Source organism: Anolis sagrei, chromosome 7, assembly GCF_037176765.1.
Source record: "Anolis sagrei isolate rAnoSag1 chromosome 7, rAnoSag1.mat, whole genome shotgun sequence".
NCBI lineage: Eukaryota > Metazoa > Chordata > Lepidosauria > Squamata > Dactyloidae > Anolis > Anolis sagrei.
Genome location: NC_090027.1, coordinates 20868894 through 20887483, shown reverse-complemented (window position 1 = coordinate 20887483; position 18590 = coordinate 20868894). Strand labels below are relative to the sequence as shown.

The 18590-nt window shown below is 44.7% G+C and overlaps 1 protein-coding gene across 1 annotated transcript in view; it reads left to right on the top strand.

The window, feature by feature from the left end:
• Positions 1 to 2073: 2073 nt before the first annotated feature.
• LOC132782753 (aldo-keto reductase family 1 member B1-like) overlaps positions 2074 to 18590 on the top strand; it is a 31239-nt gene continuing 14722 nt past the window's right edge. Inside the window, exons 1-3 of the mRNA XM_060787661.2 lie at positions 2074 to 2232; positions 13544 to 13711; positions 18427 to 18543. Coding sequence (XP_060643644.2) covers positions 2161 to 2232; positions 13544 to 13711; positions 18427 to 18543 — 357 coding nt within the window. The 5' untranslated portion in view covers positions 2074 to 2160. The remainder of the gene's footprint in view (positions 2233 to 13543; positions 13712 to 18426; positions 18544 to 18590) is intronic.

The window sequence follows — 18590 nt, the reverse complement described above, 5'->3', positions numbered from 1 at the left end:
TGTCATTTGGGAGTTGTAGTTGCTGGGATTTATAGTTAACCTACAATCAGAGAGCATTCTGAACTCCACCAACAATGGAATTGAACCCAACTTGGCAGCCAGAATTCCCACGACCAATAGAAAATACTGGAAGGGACATTGACCTTGAGTTTTGGAGTTGTAGTTCATCTTCATCCAGACAGCACCGTGGACTCAAATAATGATGAATCTGGACCAAACTTGTCACGGATACTTAATATGCCCAAATGTGAACACTGGTGGAGTTTGAGGAAAATAGACCTTGATATCTGGGAGTTGTAGTTGCTGGGATTTATAGTTCACCTACAATAAAAGAACACTCTGAACTCAGTCCATGATGAATCTGCATCAAACTTGGCACACTACCTACATGGCCAACATTGAATACTGGTGGGGTTGTGGGATGTTTTTGTATTTTGGAGTTGTAGTTCCCCAACACCAAAAAGGAAAAGAAGGACAGGCGGAGAGATCTTCAGCCTTCTCTGCCAAAGGGTTCCTAAAACCATCAGAAATATGTGTTTTCTGATTATCTTTGGTGACCCCTCTGAAACCCCCCTCACAACCCCTTCAGGGGTCCCGACTCCTAGGTTGAGAAACACTGGCTTAACCAATGACAGATCCAGCTCACCATAGTTTTGCTTAGCCCACATTTGACTATCCTGGGAGTTGCAGTTTGTATTCTTTGGTAAGGGAAGGCCCAAGAACATCGTGTCAAACGACAGCTCAGATGATTGAGCCAAACGGGGATTCTCAGCCTTCTTAATGCCGCGACCCCTTAATACAGTTCCTCATGTTGTGGTGACCCCCAACCATAACATTAGTTCAATTCCTACTTCATAACTGTAATTTAGCTACTGTTATGAATCGCAATGTAAATATCTGATATGCAGGATGTATTTTCATTCTTCACTTGACCAAATTTGGCACAAATGCCCAATACGCCCAAATTTGAATACTGGTGGGGTTGGGGGGGGTTGATTTTGTCATTTGGGAGTTGTAGTTGCTGGGATTTATAGTTAACGTACAATCAAAGAGCATTCGGAACTCCAACAATGATGGAATGGAACCAAACTTGGCACACAGAACTCCCATGACTAATAGAAAATACTGGAAAGGTTTGATGCACATTGACCTTGAGTTTGGGAGTTGTAGTTCACCTACATCCAGAGAGCACTGTGGACTCAAACAATGATGGATCTGGACCAAACATGGCACAAATACTCAGTATGCCCAAATGTGAACACTGGTGGAGTTTGGGGGAAATAGACCTTGACATTTGGAAATTGCAGTTGCTGGGATTTATAGTTCACCTACAATCAAAGAGCATTCTGAACCCCACCAATGATAGAATTGGGCCAAACCTCCCACACAAAACCAACAGAAAATTCTGTGTTTTCTTATGGTCTTTGGCGACCCTTCTGACACCCCCTCACAACACCCCAGGGGTCTTGACCCCCAGGTTGAGAGACACTGGTATAGACGCGTCCTCTGGCCTTCCCTTCCTTTCAAGAAGAACCAGAAAGTTCTCTTATAGGAAGAAGACATTGCTGGGGTTGTTTTCTGCAGCTTAACTTTGCAGCAACCTTGACTGAGTTCGGCTTCCCGTTTGCTTACTCAAGAGGGCTGTGCATACATTTCCATCATCAGCTTTGTATTTTGATCCTTGTTTGGCTCCTCTCTTGAGTTTGCAAAGCCACTCTCACAAGTTATATTTGTTTATTTTTTCATGTGATTTGGAATGCTTTCTTGGGGAGAAAATGCTTATTACTACCACTCAGGGCCGAGCTTCAAAATATAAGTTTTTCTTGGAAACTTGGGAACATACCCAAACCTGGGGAAAAGTGGCATTTTGGCACAGAGAGTCGAGCTGGGAAAAAGTTGCCAATGGTGCCTTTATGTGCCTTGAAGGGTTGGGCTTTTGACAGATTCAAACAAACAAACAAACCAAAGATCCTTTCTTTTGATTGTGTCACCTCCCCGTGGCTTTCTGATCCAACCAATGACTGAATAAAATGTGGGTGTAGTTAATCCCCGGATCTGTGATCCACCCCATTGGACTGGGCATATAAGGCCAAGGCTTGGGGTTGCAAAGCTCCGAAGCTTCAGACAGATCTGCTCCGAAGGTTTCCAGAAGATCCCGAAATGGCTTCAACAACTTTCCTGACTCTTCCCTCTGGAAGGAAGATGCCCCAACTTGGCATCGGCACCTGGCTGGTAAGTCCAAGAGTGGCCTCTCTTTCTCCTCTTTGTCTATTAGGTGCATCTACATTGTTGAGTTAATGCACTTTGGCACCACTTCGACTGCTATGGCTAATGGGGATATGTGGGAGTTTGGTGAGGAACCAGCACTTTTGGACAGAGAAGGCTGAAGCTCCCAAGACTCCATCACATTGCATGACAGTCCAAAAGTGGTGCCAAACTGCATCAGTTCTCCAGTGTAGATCCAGCCGAGTTCACATTCCTAAATGTCAGTCTCTGCTCTCTATACTTTCCCCTGGTTTTGGGTGCAAAGGGTCACATTCCCAGTGTAAAATACTTCTAGAAATGTGTCTTTAGCTATCTTTTGTAAAAGCAAAGGCACATTGGGCAAAAGGAAAATATGGCCAGTGTTGTTACTGGGAGTAGTTGCCAACTCAAGTCCAATTTGTCATGGGGTGTTGCTTCTTTTTTGTGGCCAGAAGGGGTTTTCCATTGTTTCCTTTGAGGCTGAGAGAGTGTGACTCTAAGACAGTGTTTCTCAACCTAGGGGTCACGATCCTGGGGGGATCACAGAGGGGTCTCCAAAGGCCACCAGAAAACACAGTATTTTATGTTGGCCATGGGGATTTTGTGTAAGAAGTTTGGCCCAATTCCATCATTTGTGAGGTTCAGTGCTCTTTGATTGTAGGTGAACTATAAATCCCAGCAACTACAACTCCCAAATGACAAAATCAATCAAGGGGAGGGGAGATCAGGTTTGCTTGCCGCATGGCAGCATGGTGTGCATGTGCAGGCGAGGGAGAGTGTGCAAGGCTGGAGGGAGGCTCGTGCCAGCAAGAACTTCAAAGCATGAGGTTTCTGTGTGGGAAGCTTGGCCCAATTCTATTGCTGGTGGGGTTCAGAATGCTCTTTGATTGTAGGTGAACTATAAATCCCAGCAGCTACAACACCCAAATGTCAAGGTCTATTTTCCACAAACTGCACCAGTATTCACATTTGGACATATTAAGTATTTGTGCCAAGTTTGGTCCAGGACCATCATTGTTTAAGCCCACAGTGCTCTCTGGATGTAGGTGAACTACAACTCCCAAACTCAATGCCAATGCCAACCAAACCCTTCCAGTATTTTCTGTTGGTCATGGGAGTTCTGTGTGCCAAGTTTGGTTCCATTCCATCATTGTGGGAGTTCAGAATGCTCTTTGATTGTAGGTGAACTATAAATCCCAGCAACTACAACCCCCAAATGACAAAATCACCCCACCCCACCCCCCAATCTCCACCAGTATTCAGATTTGGGCATATGGGGTATTTGTGCCAAATTTGGTCCAGTGAATTAAAATACATCCTGCAGATCAGATATTTACATTATGATTCATAACAGGAGCAAAATGACAATTATGAAGTAGCAACGAAAATAATGTTATGGTTGGGGCTCACCACAACATCAGGAACTGGATTAAGGGGTCACGGCATTTGGAAGGTTGAGATTACAATGGGTTTCCATAGTTGAGCAGGGCTTCGAACCCTGATCTCTCAGATTCCTAACCCAGCACTCAAGTCACTATATTATGTAACACTGATTTTTTTTTTCCGGGGTTATAATTATCATTTCCTAATTGTCATTTAATAAACATGGGAAATGTTTATTAAATGACAACAGATTTGTTTTTGTGGGAGGGACATCATCCAACACATTTTGCTCTAGTTTTCAATTAATATCTTCATCATCGAGTCTCATCCAATTCAACATTTTTGTGGCCACAAAAACAAAGTTTCAGGAGTAGAACAACTACTTTCAATGTAAGGTCTGCACAAATAAACAGGAAATCTTCAAAGCAGAAACATATTTTTTCCCCAAATTTGGTTTACATGGTGCTATTAATGCACTCCTTTTCATGAATCATTCAAAAGGACTTTTGCATTGCCCTCCTTTGAGGCTGAGAGAGTGTCACTGCCTGAAGCCAACCGATGCTTTTTCCAAAGCCATGGATTTGAACTCTCCAGACTATGATACCATACTGAATTTTTAGGAAACCAGTAAACCTACTGCGTGGACCTGGGAAAGGCACACTCTCTCAGCTCCAGGAAACACCCTGAGATGTGCACTTAAGGGTCACGTTTGATGCAAAACTTAGATCGTTTCTTGGCTTTTCACTCAACCCAGTTTTTGCAGAGGGATGAGCATGGTATGTCTGTTTGCGGGGAAGTTAGGGGGTTTTGGAACAATGTCTCCCCACAAGAATTAAATTCAGGACTTTGGATAGTTCCAACTAAAACCCAGAGGGGATTCCAATGCTCCAAAGAGGTGGCATAAACCATCCATCCAAGGCACTTAAAATCCATCTCCAAAATCAGCTAGCTTGGATAGCTACATTAAAGTTCGGACTAAAACCCAATATGGACTTGCCACCCCATGGAGATGAAATCCCCCCTGTATCAACCCCAAAAATAGTTTCAGCTCTTTGGATAGTTCCCTTAAAGTTTGGACTAAAACCCAGAGCTAATGCACAATCCATTATCCACCATCCACCCCCAAAATAGGCCCAGCTCTTTGAAAATGTCTTTTAAAGTTCAGACCAAAACCCAGAGCGGATGCACAACTCATGATCTACCATCCATCCCCAAAATAGCTTCAACTCTTAGGAAATTTCCCTTAAAGTTCAGACCAAAACCCAGGGCAGATGCACAACTCATTATCTACCATCCATCCCCAAAATAGCTTCAGTTCTTAGGAAATTTCCCTTAAAGTTCAGACCAAAACCCAGAGCAGATGCACAACTCATGATCTACCATCCATCCCCAAAATAGCTTCAGCTCTTAGGAAATTTCCCTTAAAGTTCAGACCAAAACCCAGAGCAGATGCACAACTCATGATCTACCATCCATCCCCAAAATAGCTTCAGCTCTTAGGAAATTTCCCTTAAAGTTCAGACCAAAACCCAGAGCAGATGCACAACTCATGATCTACCATCCATCCCCAAAATAGCTTCAGCTCTTAGGAAATTTCCCTTAAAGTTCAGACCAAAACCCAGAGCAGATGCACAACTCATGATCTACCATCCATCCCCAAAATAGCTTCAGCTCTTAGGAAATTTCCCTTAAAGTTCAGACCAAAACCCAGAGCAGATGCACAACTCATGATCTACCATCCATCCCCAAAATAGCTTCAGCTCTTAGGAAATTTCCCTTAAAGTTCAGACCAAAACCCAGAGCAGATGCAGCATCCGTCCAGCTCTTTTTACAATACCCTGAAGGTTCAGACTAAAACCCAGCACAGATGCACAACCTGTGCTCCACCATCCATCTCTAAAATAGCTTCAGCCATTTCGATAGTTCGCTTAAAGTTTGGGCCAAAACCCAGAGTGGACACAGCATGCCATGGACCTCAGTCTACCTCCCAAATAGCTTCTGCTCTTTGGATAGTTCCCTTAAAGTTTGGACTAAAACCCAGAGTGGATGCAGCACGTCATGATCTCCAATCCATCCCTAAAATAGCTTCAGCTCTTTGTATAGTTCCCTTAAAGTTCAGACTAAAACACAGAGTGGACGCAGCATGTCATGATCTCCCATCCATCCCTAAAATAGTTTCAGCTCTTTGGAGAGTTCCCTAAAAGTTCGGTCCAAAACCCAGAGTGGACCCATCAGTTGCCCTTGGCCTTCACACTTATTTCCAAAACTGCAGGATCTGCATCAAATCCTCTTTTTCCTCCATCCAGAAAATCAATTTCCTTTGTTGACCCAAAAAAGCCAAAACGGTTGAAGTAAACCATTCCTTGAGGCCAAAGAGAGAGAATGACGCCAGTCTCATCCTGGCTTTGCAAACAGGCTAACCCAAAACAGATCTCCTCCTTATTCAATTTCCTACCTGATTTACCATGCAAAATTGGACTACTTATGCTCAACAAACAAAGGAACCAGAGTGCCTTTTAGGAGTGATGGGATTTATAGTTTGGTGCGGCACTGGCTCTTTGGTAAAACCTTGCAAGACTACAGATCCCATGATTCCATAACTTTGAGCATTGGCAGTTCAAATGGGAACAGGCTGCATTAATTCTGCAATGTAGAATTATTATTATTATTATTATTATTATTATTATTATTATTATTACCACCATTTCTATCCTGCCTTTCTCCCCATAGGAACCCAAGGTGCCTAACAATAACATTATTATTATTGTTATTGTTATTATTAATTGTTGTTGTTGTTGTTATTATTATTATTATTATTATTATTATTATTATTTCCATTTCTATTCTGCTTTTCTCCGTGTTGCAGTGGTTCTCAACCTTCCTAATGCCGCGACCCCTTCATACAGTTCCTCTTGTTGTGGTGACCCCCAACCATAACATTTTCGTTGCTACTTTCCAACTGTAATTTTGCTACTGTTATGAATAGTAGTGTAAATAGTATACCTGATATACAAGATGTATTTTCATTCACTGGACCACATTTGGCACAAATACCTGATATGCCCAAATCTGAATACTGGTGTGGTTGGGGGAGGTTGATTTTGTCATTTGGGAGTTGTAGTTGCTGGGATTTATAGTTCACCTACAATCAAAGAGCATTTCCAATTCCACCAATGGTGGATTTCAACCAAACTTGGCACACAGAACTCCCATGACCAACAAAAAAATCTTGGGTTTGGTGGACATTGACCTTGAGTTTGGGAATTGTAGTTCACCTATATCCAAAGAGCACTGTGGACTCAAGCAATGATGGATCTCAACCAAACTTGGCACAGATACTCAATATGCCCAAATGTGAACACTGATGGAGTTTGTGGAAAATAAACCTCGACATTTGGGAGTTATAGTTGATGGGATTTATAGTTCACCTGCAATCAAAGAGCATTCTGAACCCTACTAACAATAGAATTGGGCCAAACTTCCCAAACAGAACCCCCATGAACCCCCATGTCTTGAAGTGACTACCATAGCTGGTGTGAGCCTTCCTCCAGTCTTGCATGCTCTCCCTCACCCGCACATGCACACCACACTGCATGCCTGCTCTCCCATCCCTGCTTAGAGTCTCAGAAACAGCCCTCCACTTGGCTGAGAGACCTGCTTCCTCTCTGTTGTTGTGCCATGAAACCATGAAAATGAACAAAATCTGGCTACCAGTATTTAAAAACTCTAAAATTGCAACAACACAACAACAGAGAGGAAGCAGGCAGGGACATCTAATTACCTCTCAAAAAAAGTTTGCTCCAGGCACAGTCAGCCCATTGTATGCTAATCAAGGTGGTCAGTTGAAACATTCCCACCTAGCTCCAGCAGACAAGAGTCCTTTGTCTTACCCTGGTCATTCCACAGATATATAAACCCTTTTTCCTAGTTCCAACAGACCTCACTACCTCTGAGGATGCTTGCCATAGATGCAGGCGAAACGTCAGGAGAGAATGCCTCTAGACCATGGCCATACAGCCCGAAAAAACTTACAACACAGTGATTCCAGCCATGAAAGCCTTCGACAATACAATGATATTATTATTATGATTATTGTTATTGTTAAAATAACAGATCTCTTGGTCTGCAGCAATTGTTTGCAATGCTCCATGTCTATCCTAATGTCACATGTTTGTGAGAAAATGGCCTTGGTTTGCTCTCCTTGCTTCCAAAATGACGGCCGTTGGCTGGACTCCATCCTCAAATTCCAATCCGTTGCACTTGATTGACTATATTCTAAACAAGCCAAGCCCAGAACAAGCTGAAAACCAGTCCAGATGTTGAAAGTTTGGCAAGAATCCTGCCGTTTTCGTGATGCATTTAATCAAGCAAAGATGCATCGGGGACACATTGTTTTCGAATCAGGTGAAGCAAGAATTCAATGGTTTGAAAGCCTTTGGCGTCAGAAAATGACAGAGAGGAGGAAAAGCAACCTTAATTTTAGGAAAACCCATTGACACCTTAATATGAAAGGGATGCAATCTCTTAACCTATATATTGCAATTTTCTTGCAGGGATTTTATTTATTTATTTATTGTGTCAGAAACAAATTGAGAATACAGCTATAATGTATAGAAAAATGACAAACAAATGTCCTTTGACCAGAAGCTGGCCACTTGAAGTGCCTCTGGTGTCACTGTGAGAAGGTCCTCCATTGTTCATGTGGCAAGGCTCAGGCAGTCGGTGGTCTGTGGTTTGCTCTTCTCCACACTCTCATGTCATGGACTCCACGTTGTGGCCCCATTTCTCAAGGTTGGCTCTGCATCTCATGGTGCCAAAGCGCAGCCTGTTCAGCACCTTCCAAGTCACCCATTCATCTGTGTGCCCAGGAGGGAGTCTCTCATCCAGTCTCAGCCAATGATTTAGGCCTGCCACTTTTGGACTCTTGCTTGCTGAGGTGTTCCTGCAAGTATCTCTGTAGATCTTAGGAAGCTATTACTTGATTTAAGGCATTGCCGTGCTGGCTGATATCCAAACAGAGGATTGGCCGGAGATGTCACTGCCTTGGTCCTTTCATTATTGGCTGCTAGCTTCCCGCAGATGTCAGATGGTGCAATATTGGCTAACAGTATAATTTCTCCAGTGGTGTAGGGCATAGACATCCTTTCATAATGTGGCATGTTACATTATGAGCCACATCCACTTTTTTAGCATGGTGAGGCATGTTCCACACTGGGCATGTGTACTCAGCAGCAGAGTAGCAAAGCGTAAGGGCAGATGTCTTCACTGTGTCTGCTTGTGATCCCCAGATTGTGCCAGTCAGCTTTCGTATGATGTTATTTCCAGCACCCACTTTTTGCTTGATATTCAAGCAGTGCTTCTTGAAAGTCAGAGCACGGTCCGGAGTAACTCCCAGGTGTGCTGCAATGTTCAAATGGGATTCCTTCCCAGGTCATCCTCAGAGCTCGAGATGCTTGTCTGTTTTTAAGATGAAAAGCACACGTCAGCACTTTAGATGGATTAGGAATCAGCTGGTTTCCCTGCACCTAAAGCTTTGAAGAGCTTCTGTTCAACCATTTCAAAGGGCGGTGATGGCATGATCGTCAGCATAGATGAAACTCTTTGTCCCTTTTGGCAGTGGCTGGTCATTTGTGAAAATTAGGAAATGATAGGAGTTGCAATCCATCTGGAAGTCTATGCCATCCCACCTTGGGACTGATGGATGCCTCGCTTAAGAGGCTGAGGGGGAAAAGGAAAGGGCTTGAGGCTGTTAGGAATTGTGGGAGTTGAAGTCCAAAACACCTGGAGGGCCCAAGTTGGCCCATGCTTGGGCTATCGCAATGTGTACGTATAACCTTTAGGAGTCAAGTCCCTGGTGGATGTTTCTCTATGTATTCTTTGGCTCTGACCATGCCCAGATTTCCCCAAATTGTGTTGGATTTCTTGCAGTTGGATTGGCCCGCACAGCACCCTCCCTGCGGAACAGCTCCCAAACATGACTTCTCCAACCCAAGCCGTCAATGCTTTATTGTTCTGGACGGCATATGCATTATGATCAGGCCAAAACATCCCTGCCAAACAGAGGCCGGCCTTCTTTCCTGCCAGCCACATTCCTTGCTTGCCTCGGAGCAAAGGAACAGAACCAAGTTTTCGGCGCAAATATCTATTGCACGATGTTTTCTTGGCCTTTCCAGAGTTAGAGGCTCATTCGAAGAGGTTGGCTAAGGACACATCCATGCAAAGGGTGGTGGGTGTATCTACATCGCAGAATTAATGCAGTTTGACACTGTTCGGTTCAATTCTGTGGAACTCTATAGCTGCAGACCTTTGAAAACTGCAACTTCGAGGATCCCATAGCAGTCAGGGTGATGCCAAATTGCATTCATTTGACATCGTAGATGCAGCCTTCTTGGCCGAAAGATCAGAGTTACGCATGATAGTAAACTTATATCCATCAAAGCATCAAAAAAACAAGGATGTCACTCTCGGATTGAGGAGTATATCAGATTTCGGAATTTGGGATAACAGAGGTTTAGGTTTCCTAGCTGTTACAACTAGGGAAGTGGTGTGAAACAGCTGCAAACGTGCAATATAGATCATGGCTTCACATATATTCTGCTCATGCATGGAACTTTTCATTTTAGGGGAGTGGGGAGAGATTGTTGTATAAATATATAGGGCAAAAGTTGGTGTGCTTTTGCCAATGCAGATGGAGGAACCCAACTCTGGTGGGATGTGTCATGGTGTAATTAAAAGGTGGCGCAGTGGGTTAAACCGCTGATTTGCTGAACTTGTTGGCAAAAGGTTGTAGATTTTAATCTAGGGAGCAGGGTGAGCTCCTGCTGTTAGCCCCAGTTTCTGCCAGCCTAGCAGTTTGAAATAATGAAAGGACCAAGGCAGAGACATCTCCAGCTCATCCCCTGTTTGGGTATCAGCCAGCACGTCAACGACTTAAATCTAGACATAGTTTTCTAAGATCTACAGAGACACTCGCTGGAACACCTCAGCAAGCGAGAGTCCAAAAGTGGCAGGCTCAAACCCAGAACCTCAACCAATGGCTGTGTGCCCCCCTGGGCACACAGAGGACTGGGCAACTTGGAAGGCACTGAACAGACTGCACTCTGGCACCACAAGATGCAGAGCCAACCTTAAGAAATGGGGCCACAAAGTGGAATCCTCGACATGCGAGTGTGGAGAAGAGCAAACCACTGACCACCTGCTGCAATGCAACCTGAACCCTGCCACATGCACAATGGAGGACCTTCTTGCGGCAACACCAGAAGCACTCCAAGTGGCCAGATACTGGTCAAAGGACATTTAATCAACTACCAAACTCACAAATTTTGTATTTTGTCTGTTTGTTTGCTTTGTTCTGTTAGAAATTTAATATAATCAACTAGCTGCCCTGACACGATAAATAAAATAGTTTGAAAACATGCAAATGTGAATAGTTCAATAGGTACCACTTCTGCGGGAAGGTAAGGGTGCTCCATGACGTCTTGCCAGCCACATCACCATGGAGATGTCTACGGACAATGCCGGCTCTTCGGCTTAGCAATGGAGATGAGCACCAACCCACAGAGTCAGACACAGCTGGACTTAATGTCAAGGGGAAACTTTTACCTTTACATGCGGCAACAGAAAACCATCCCTTTTCCAGCAGAAGCTCTCCTCTCTGGTTTAAGAAGTAGACATACACCAATAGTCTTTGTAGTAGAAAAAGGACTTTATACAAAGGAATATTTACAATACAGAAGAATACTGGAACTCCTCAAACCTTTTTGCCAGCAACTCCCAAGCAGTTGAAGCCTTCTTGCTTGCAAAAGCTTTCTTCAGGAACTTTGCAGCTTTCTCTTAAACACACGCCTCCAACATAGACTCTCCTGCAACACCAAATCCCCATCACCAGCCTTCCAAAACCAACCCTCCAAAATACACAGAAAATTTATCTTCCTTTAGTACTTCTACAACTACTCCACCCTGGCTGCAGATTACATAAGATTAACCAGGTAGAATGATTCCCGCATGCAACCTTTTCCAGCTATGCATCTAATAAGTAAAGGTAAAGATTTTCCCCTGACATTAAGTCCAGTCATGCCTGACTCTGGGGTGTGGTGCTTATCTCCATTTCTAAGCCAAAGAGCCGGCGTTGTCCATAGACACCTCCAAGGTCATGTGGCCGGCATGACTGCATGGAGCGCCCTTACCTCCCCGCCAGAGCGGTACCTATTGATCTACGCACATTTGCATGTTTTCGAACTGCTAGGTTGGCAGAAGCTGGGGCTGACAGCAGAACTCACGCCGCTCCCCGGAATCGAACCTGCAACCTTTCAGTCAACAAGCTCAGCAGCTCAGTGCTTTAACCCACTGCGCCACCGGGGCTCCAATGCCTCTCATATGCATGGGCAATCCATGGTTCTAAAGTACTTACAAAACTAGAGGGGTGCTGGTTCTTTGCTTCTACAGTGTTGCTAAAGTTCTGGTAGTGAAAATTTCAGAAGTCTAACAAAACTTTCAAAATTTCATTATAAATGACAGTTCCTATCATAATTGGTTCTGTCATAAAAATTGCCAATAACAAAATAAGAATGAAATTTTGAGAGTTTTGTTAGAGTTCTGAAATTTTCACCACCAGAACTTAAGCAACACTTTAGAAGCAAAGCTCCAGCACACCCTAGTTTTGTAAGTATTTTAGAACCATTTAGAACAGTGTTTCTCAACCTGGGGGTCGGGACCCCTGGGTGGGTCGCGAGGGGTGTCAGAGGGGTCGCCACAGACCACCAGGAAACACAGTATTTTCTGTTGGTCATGGGGGTTATGTGTGGGAAGTTTGGCCCAATCTTATCGTTGGTAGGGTTCAGAATGCTCTTTGATTGTAGGTGAACTATAAATCCCAGCAACCACAACTCCCAAATGTCAAGGTCTATTTTCCCCAAACTCCATGAGAGGGTTCACATTTGGGCATATTGAGGATTCGTGCCAAGTTTGGTCCAGATCCATCATTGTTTGAGTCCAGAGTGCTCTCTGGAGGGAGGTGAACTACAACTCCAAAATTCAAGGTCAATGCTCACCAAACCCTTCCAGTTATTTTCTGTTGGTCATCAGAGTTCTGTGTGTCAACTTTAGTTCAATTCCATTGTTGGTGGAGTTCAGAATGCTCTTTGATTGTAGGTGAACTATAAATCCCAGCAATTGCAACTCCCAAATGACAAAATCGATCTCCCCCCAGTATTCAAATGAGCGTTTCGGGTGTTTGTGCCAAATTTGGTTCAATGAATGAAAATAGACCTTGCATATCAGATATTTACATGACGATTCATAACAGAAGCAAGATTACAGTCGTGAAGTAACAACAAAAATAATGTGATGGTTGGGGGTCACCACAAGATAAGGAACTGTATTAAGGGGTCGCGGCATTAGGAAGGTTGAGAAACACTGATTTAGAACCATGGACTGCCCATGCCTAGTAATAGTAGTAGTAGTTTTAGTAGTAATAATTATTATTATAAAAACAATAATAAGTTTGGCATGCATGGCAGGAGGGGTGGATTGAATGACCCATGCCATTTCTTCCAACTCTGTTATCTTAATAGTAGTAGTAGTAGTAATTGTTATTACTACTAGTAGTAGTGCTATCAGTAGTAGCTACTACTAGTAGTGCTACTACTACTACTACTAAGTTTGTCCCAGTGGTGAGCGGCACACTGGGTGCAGTGCCTAATGACCTTGGCCTGCACTTAAACACAATCGGCGCTGACAAGATTACCATCTGCCAGCTGCAGAAGGCCACCTTACTGGGATCTGCATGCATTATTCGCCGATACATCACACAGTCTTAGACACTTGGGAAGTGTCCGATGTGTGATCCAGCAGGGTATCTGGTGTGGACTCATCTTGTTGTGTTTCTAATAATAATAATAATACCTGTTGTTTTCAGTCTCCTGCAGGGATCGTCCAGGATGCCCTGGAAGTGGCGGTGAAGCATGGATTCCGCCACATTGATTGCGCCTATTTCTATGGCAACGAAGAGGCGGTCGGAGAGGGCCTCCACAATGTGCTGAAGAAAGGCCTGGCCAAGAGAGAGGACCTCTTCATCGTCAGCAAGGTCAGGCGCATGTCGGGAAACATGTGTTCTCCAGACAGAGAGGCCCATTGGGTGGTACCGTCTTGACTTGAGCCTCATGCGCCATCAGATCTAATGTGCACCTTGGTTTTCAAAACCCTGAAACCAAAGAAAGTATTTGCTGCAAAATGTCATGTGCAGTGGCAAAAAGTGCACTATTTTGGGGTGCATCTCTGCTGCAGAATGAATCCATTTTAATGGCAGTGGTTCAATGCTATGGCATTATGGGGGATGTAGCTTCACAAGGTCTTGAGCCTTCTCCGCCAAATGAGACTGATGCTTCACCAAACTACAAATCCCAGCATTGCATTCAGTCACTGCAATTGAATGAGAGATGACATCCCTCAAAGAGGAGCAGCCCCTGAGGTATCTTCCCCTTTTTGTTTTGACTCAGCACTAAGATGATTGTACAACACAACTCTAATGTGCAACCTCATTTTGGTCAGGTCATTGAGTCCAAAAAGGTGAGCATTAGATTCGAGTGAATAGGGTATTGTCCTGATCTTCAGTTTTCACAGAGATACTGGAAGGGTCTTATTTTTCAAAGCATACAGTACGGTTACAAGCAAAGTTCCATCTGACAGTTGGCTTCCCTCTCACCTCATATCCCTCACTATGGCTCTCTCTTTCACAGCTGTGTTTCCATGGAAACCCTCTCCCTTGCTTCAAGTGAGCTAAGGCAATGCTTACTTTCATGGTTCCCCACAACACCAGGAAAATGAGGTCATGACACAGGGTGACAAAGGCAAGGACAAAAAGACTGAAGGATAGCTTTTATCCTAGGGTTGTGTCACGAATACTTTTCAGACCTTATGTCCTGATCTACAGTTTTCTAGAGAAGAAGTTACCTCACAAACAGACTGGAAGGGCTTTATTTCTCAAAGCATGCAGTACGGTTACAAGCAAAGTTCCATCTGACAGTTGGCTTCCCTCTCACCTCATATCCCTCACTATGGCTCTCTCCTTCACAGCTGTGTTTCCATGGAAACCCTCTCCCTTGCTTCAAGTGAGCTAAGGCAATGCTTACTTTCATGGTTCCCCACAACACCAGGAAAATGAGGTCATGACACAGGGTGACAAAGGCAAGGACAAAAAGACTGAAGGATAGCTTTTATCCTAGGGCTGTGTCACGAATACTTTTCAGACCTTATGTCCTGATCTACAGTTTTCTAGAGAAGAAGTTACCTCACAAACAGACTGGAAGGGCTTTATTTCTCAAAGCATGCAGTACGGTTACAAGCAAAGTTCCATCTGACAGTTGGCTTCCCTCTCACCTCATATCCCTCACTATGGCCCTCTACTTCACAGCACCCTTTCCATGGAAACCCTCTCCTTTGCTTCAAGTGAACTACAAACCAAGGCATGGCTTACCTTCACGGTTCCCCACAACACCAGGAAAGGGGGTCATGACAGGTATATGGAGAGCAGTGGTTCTCTCCAAACAGAGTTTCCTAGACAAGCAAGTGCTGAACCACCACCATCCCACATCGGCATACAAGTTGGAGGATTAGAACTTAGGTTCTAATCTTACACTGATTGGTTTAAACCTACATCTCTGTATTATTATTATTTATTATTATTATTAACTTTCAGTTCTTGTGGGTTTTTTCGGGCTATATGGCCATGTTCTAGAGGCATTTCTCCTGACGTTTCGCCTGCATCTATGAGGATGCCTGCCATAGATGCAGGCGAAACGTCAGGAGAAATGCCTCTAGAACATGGCCATATAGCCCGAAAAAACCCACAAGAACTGAGTGATTCCGGCCATGAAAGCCTTCGACAATACATTATTAACTTTATTTGTACCCCGCTAGCATCTCCCGAAGGACTCGATGCGGCTTACACAGGCCGAAGCCTCAAAACACAATACAATAGAAAACATAACACAACAATAAACAAAGCAAATCAAAACAATTAAGCAAAATAACAACAATGACAATACATCAATACATCAAGACACTATTAAAACTGGTTCGGCCGGCGCAATGGGGTACAGGGTAAAAAGTGCTGAGATGGCAGGAGGAACGTAGGATTAAAAGTGCGGTGTGCAGCAACATTGGTTGTGATAAAGTGCTTCTAGGACTTGGGATGGGGATTCCTAATCTGCGAAGGCACATCGGAACAGCCAAGTTTTTAAGTTCCTTCTGAAAACTGCTAGAGTAGGGGCCTGACGAAGCTCTTTTGGAAGGGCATTCCAAAGTCGGGGGGCCGCCACAGAGAAAGCCCTGTCCCGTGTCCCCACCAAGCGCGCTTGCGACGTAGGTGGGATCACGAGCAGGGCCTCCCCAGATGACCGGAGCGAGCGTGTGGGTTCGTAGATGGAGATGCGGTCACGCAGGTAGGGTGGTCCCAAACTGTTCAGGGCTTTGTAGGTGAGCACCTGCACCTTGAATTGGGCTCGGAAAATAAATGGCAGCCAGTGGAGCTCCTTAAACAGAGGGGTAGACCTCTCTTGATAATGAGCTCCAGTTAGCATCCTAGCTGCTGCCCGCTGGACCAATTGAAGTTTCCGAGCCGTCTTCAAGGGCAGCCCCACGTAGAGCGCATTGCAGTAATCCATTCTAGAGGTGACCAAGGCGTGGACCACCCCGGCCAGATCAGCCTTCACGAGGTACGGTCGCAGTTGGCGCACAAGTCTCAATTGTGCAAAGGCCCTCCCAGATACCGTCGACACCTGAGCCTCAAGTGTGAGCGAAGAATCCAGGAGGACACCCAAACTGTGGACCTGTGGCTTCAGGGGGAGTGTAACCCCGTCCAGCACAGGTAGCCACCCTATACCCCAGTCCGGTTTACGATCGACCAGGAGGACCTCTGTCTTGTCGGGATTGATCTTCAGCTTGCTCTTCCTCATCCAGATCGACACAGCGGCCAGGCACTCATCCAGCACCCGAGAAGCCTCCTTGGAATTAGGTGGAAAGGAGTAGTAGAGTTGTGTGTCATCTGCGTAGAGATGGCACCCAACTCCAAAACTCCGGATGACCTCTCCCAGCGGTTTCATGTAGATGTTGAAAAGCATGGGCGACAGAATGGAGCCTTGCGGGACCCCACAGGTCAAAGGGCAGGAGTCAGAGCAGGCGTCTCCCAGCTTCACCATCTGGATCCGTCCCTCCAGGAAGGACCGGAGCCACAAGTGCCCTTCTGCAGAGTATCAACATTGTGCGTGGAATAGGGTCTCTGCCCATGTGCAGAGCGTAATAATTATGTTGTACAACCAGGGAACCAAATGGGACACTGGATGCAAAATCCCAGAATCTCTTAAAGAAGAATAGAAGTCCAACATAGGCTTTCTATTCTCTTTTTCCTCTTTCCAGCATCCATCCGGATATTCTTTGAAACGTTTCAGTGACTTTTCTTCTTGTTTTGATCCTGAATCCGGAAGAAACCAACAAGGGACATCCTTTTCATACTGTCATACACTGTGGAATTAATGCAGTTTGGCACCACTTTAACTTTCACGGCTGAATGCTAAGGAATCCTGGGAGTTGTAGTTTCCCAAGGTCTTTCGTTATCCCGGTCAAGGGATGTCGAACTAGAATTTCTGTGATTCCATTGCATTGAGCCATGGAAGCAGTGGTTTCAAACTGCATTGTAGGTGCACCCTTTGTCAAACTACAACTCCCAGGATTCCATAACATTGAGCCATGGCAGTTAAAGGTGTACCAAACAATATGGATGATAGTGGATGATGATGATTTTTTTTCATGTCAGGAGCGACTTGAGAAACTGCCAGTCACTTCTGGTGTGAGAGAATTGGCCGTCTGCAAGGATGATGCCCAGGGGATGCCCGGATGTTTTGATGTGTTGCCATCCTTGTGGGAGGCTTCTCGCATGTCCCCGCATGAGGAGCTGGAGCTGATAGAGGGAGCTCATCAGTGCTCTCCCTGGATTCAAACCTCCAATTTGTTGGTCTTCAGTCCTGCCGGAACAAGGGTTTAACCCATTGCACCACCAGGGTCTCCAATGATGATGATGATGATGATGATAGTGATGGTCAATTAGTAAATGACATTTATCACCCAGGAACAAAAAATGTTTTACCTAGAGTTATCATGATGATTTCTTTTTTGTCATGTCAGGAGTGACTTGAGAAACTGCAAGTCGCTTCTGGTGTGAGAGAATTGGCTGTCTGCGAGGACGTTGCCCAGGGGACGCCCGGATGTTTTATCATCCTTGTGGGAGGCTTCTATCATGTCCCCGCATGAGGAGCTGGAGCTGATAGAGGGAACTCATCTGTGTTCTCCCCAGATTCGAACCTGCGACCTGTCGGTCTTCAGTCCTGCTGGCACAGGGGTTTAACTCACTGCGCTACCAGGGGCCCTATCGTGATGATGATGGTGGTGGTGATGATAACACTATGTAAAACAATGTTTGTTCCTGGGTGATAAATGTTATTTCCTAATTGGTTCTATCCTTAAAATATGGGAAAAGTGTATTAAACTGCCAAAACTTTGTTTCTTCGGGAGGGACATCATGCTCCAGCACATTTTGCTAGTTTTCAATGACTATGTCATCGAGTCATAACCGATTCAGCGTAGTTTATGACACAAAAATGAAGTTTCTGGACTATAACAACTCTTTTGAAAGTAAGGACCGCACAATGAAACAGGAAATAACACTTTCAAACCAGGAACAGAGCACGTTTCAGGTTTTGTTACACCCATAAACAATTTTGTCTCCTTTCCTCCTCTTCTCTGCAGCTGTGGAATAGTTTCCACGATCCAAAGGATGTGAAACCTGCTTTGATGGAGACCTTGAAGCTCCTGAAGCTGGACTATTTGGATCTGTACCTGATGCACTCTCCAATGGGCATCAAGGTAAAAGGGAGGTCAAACGAGGTCAGGGAGGGGATCCATGCCACTGG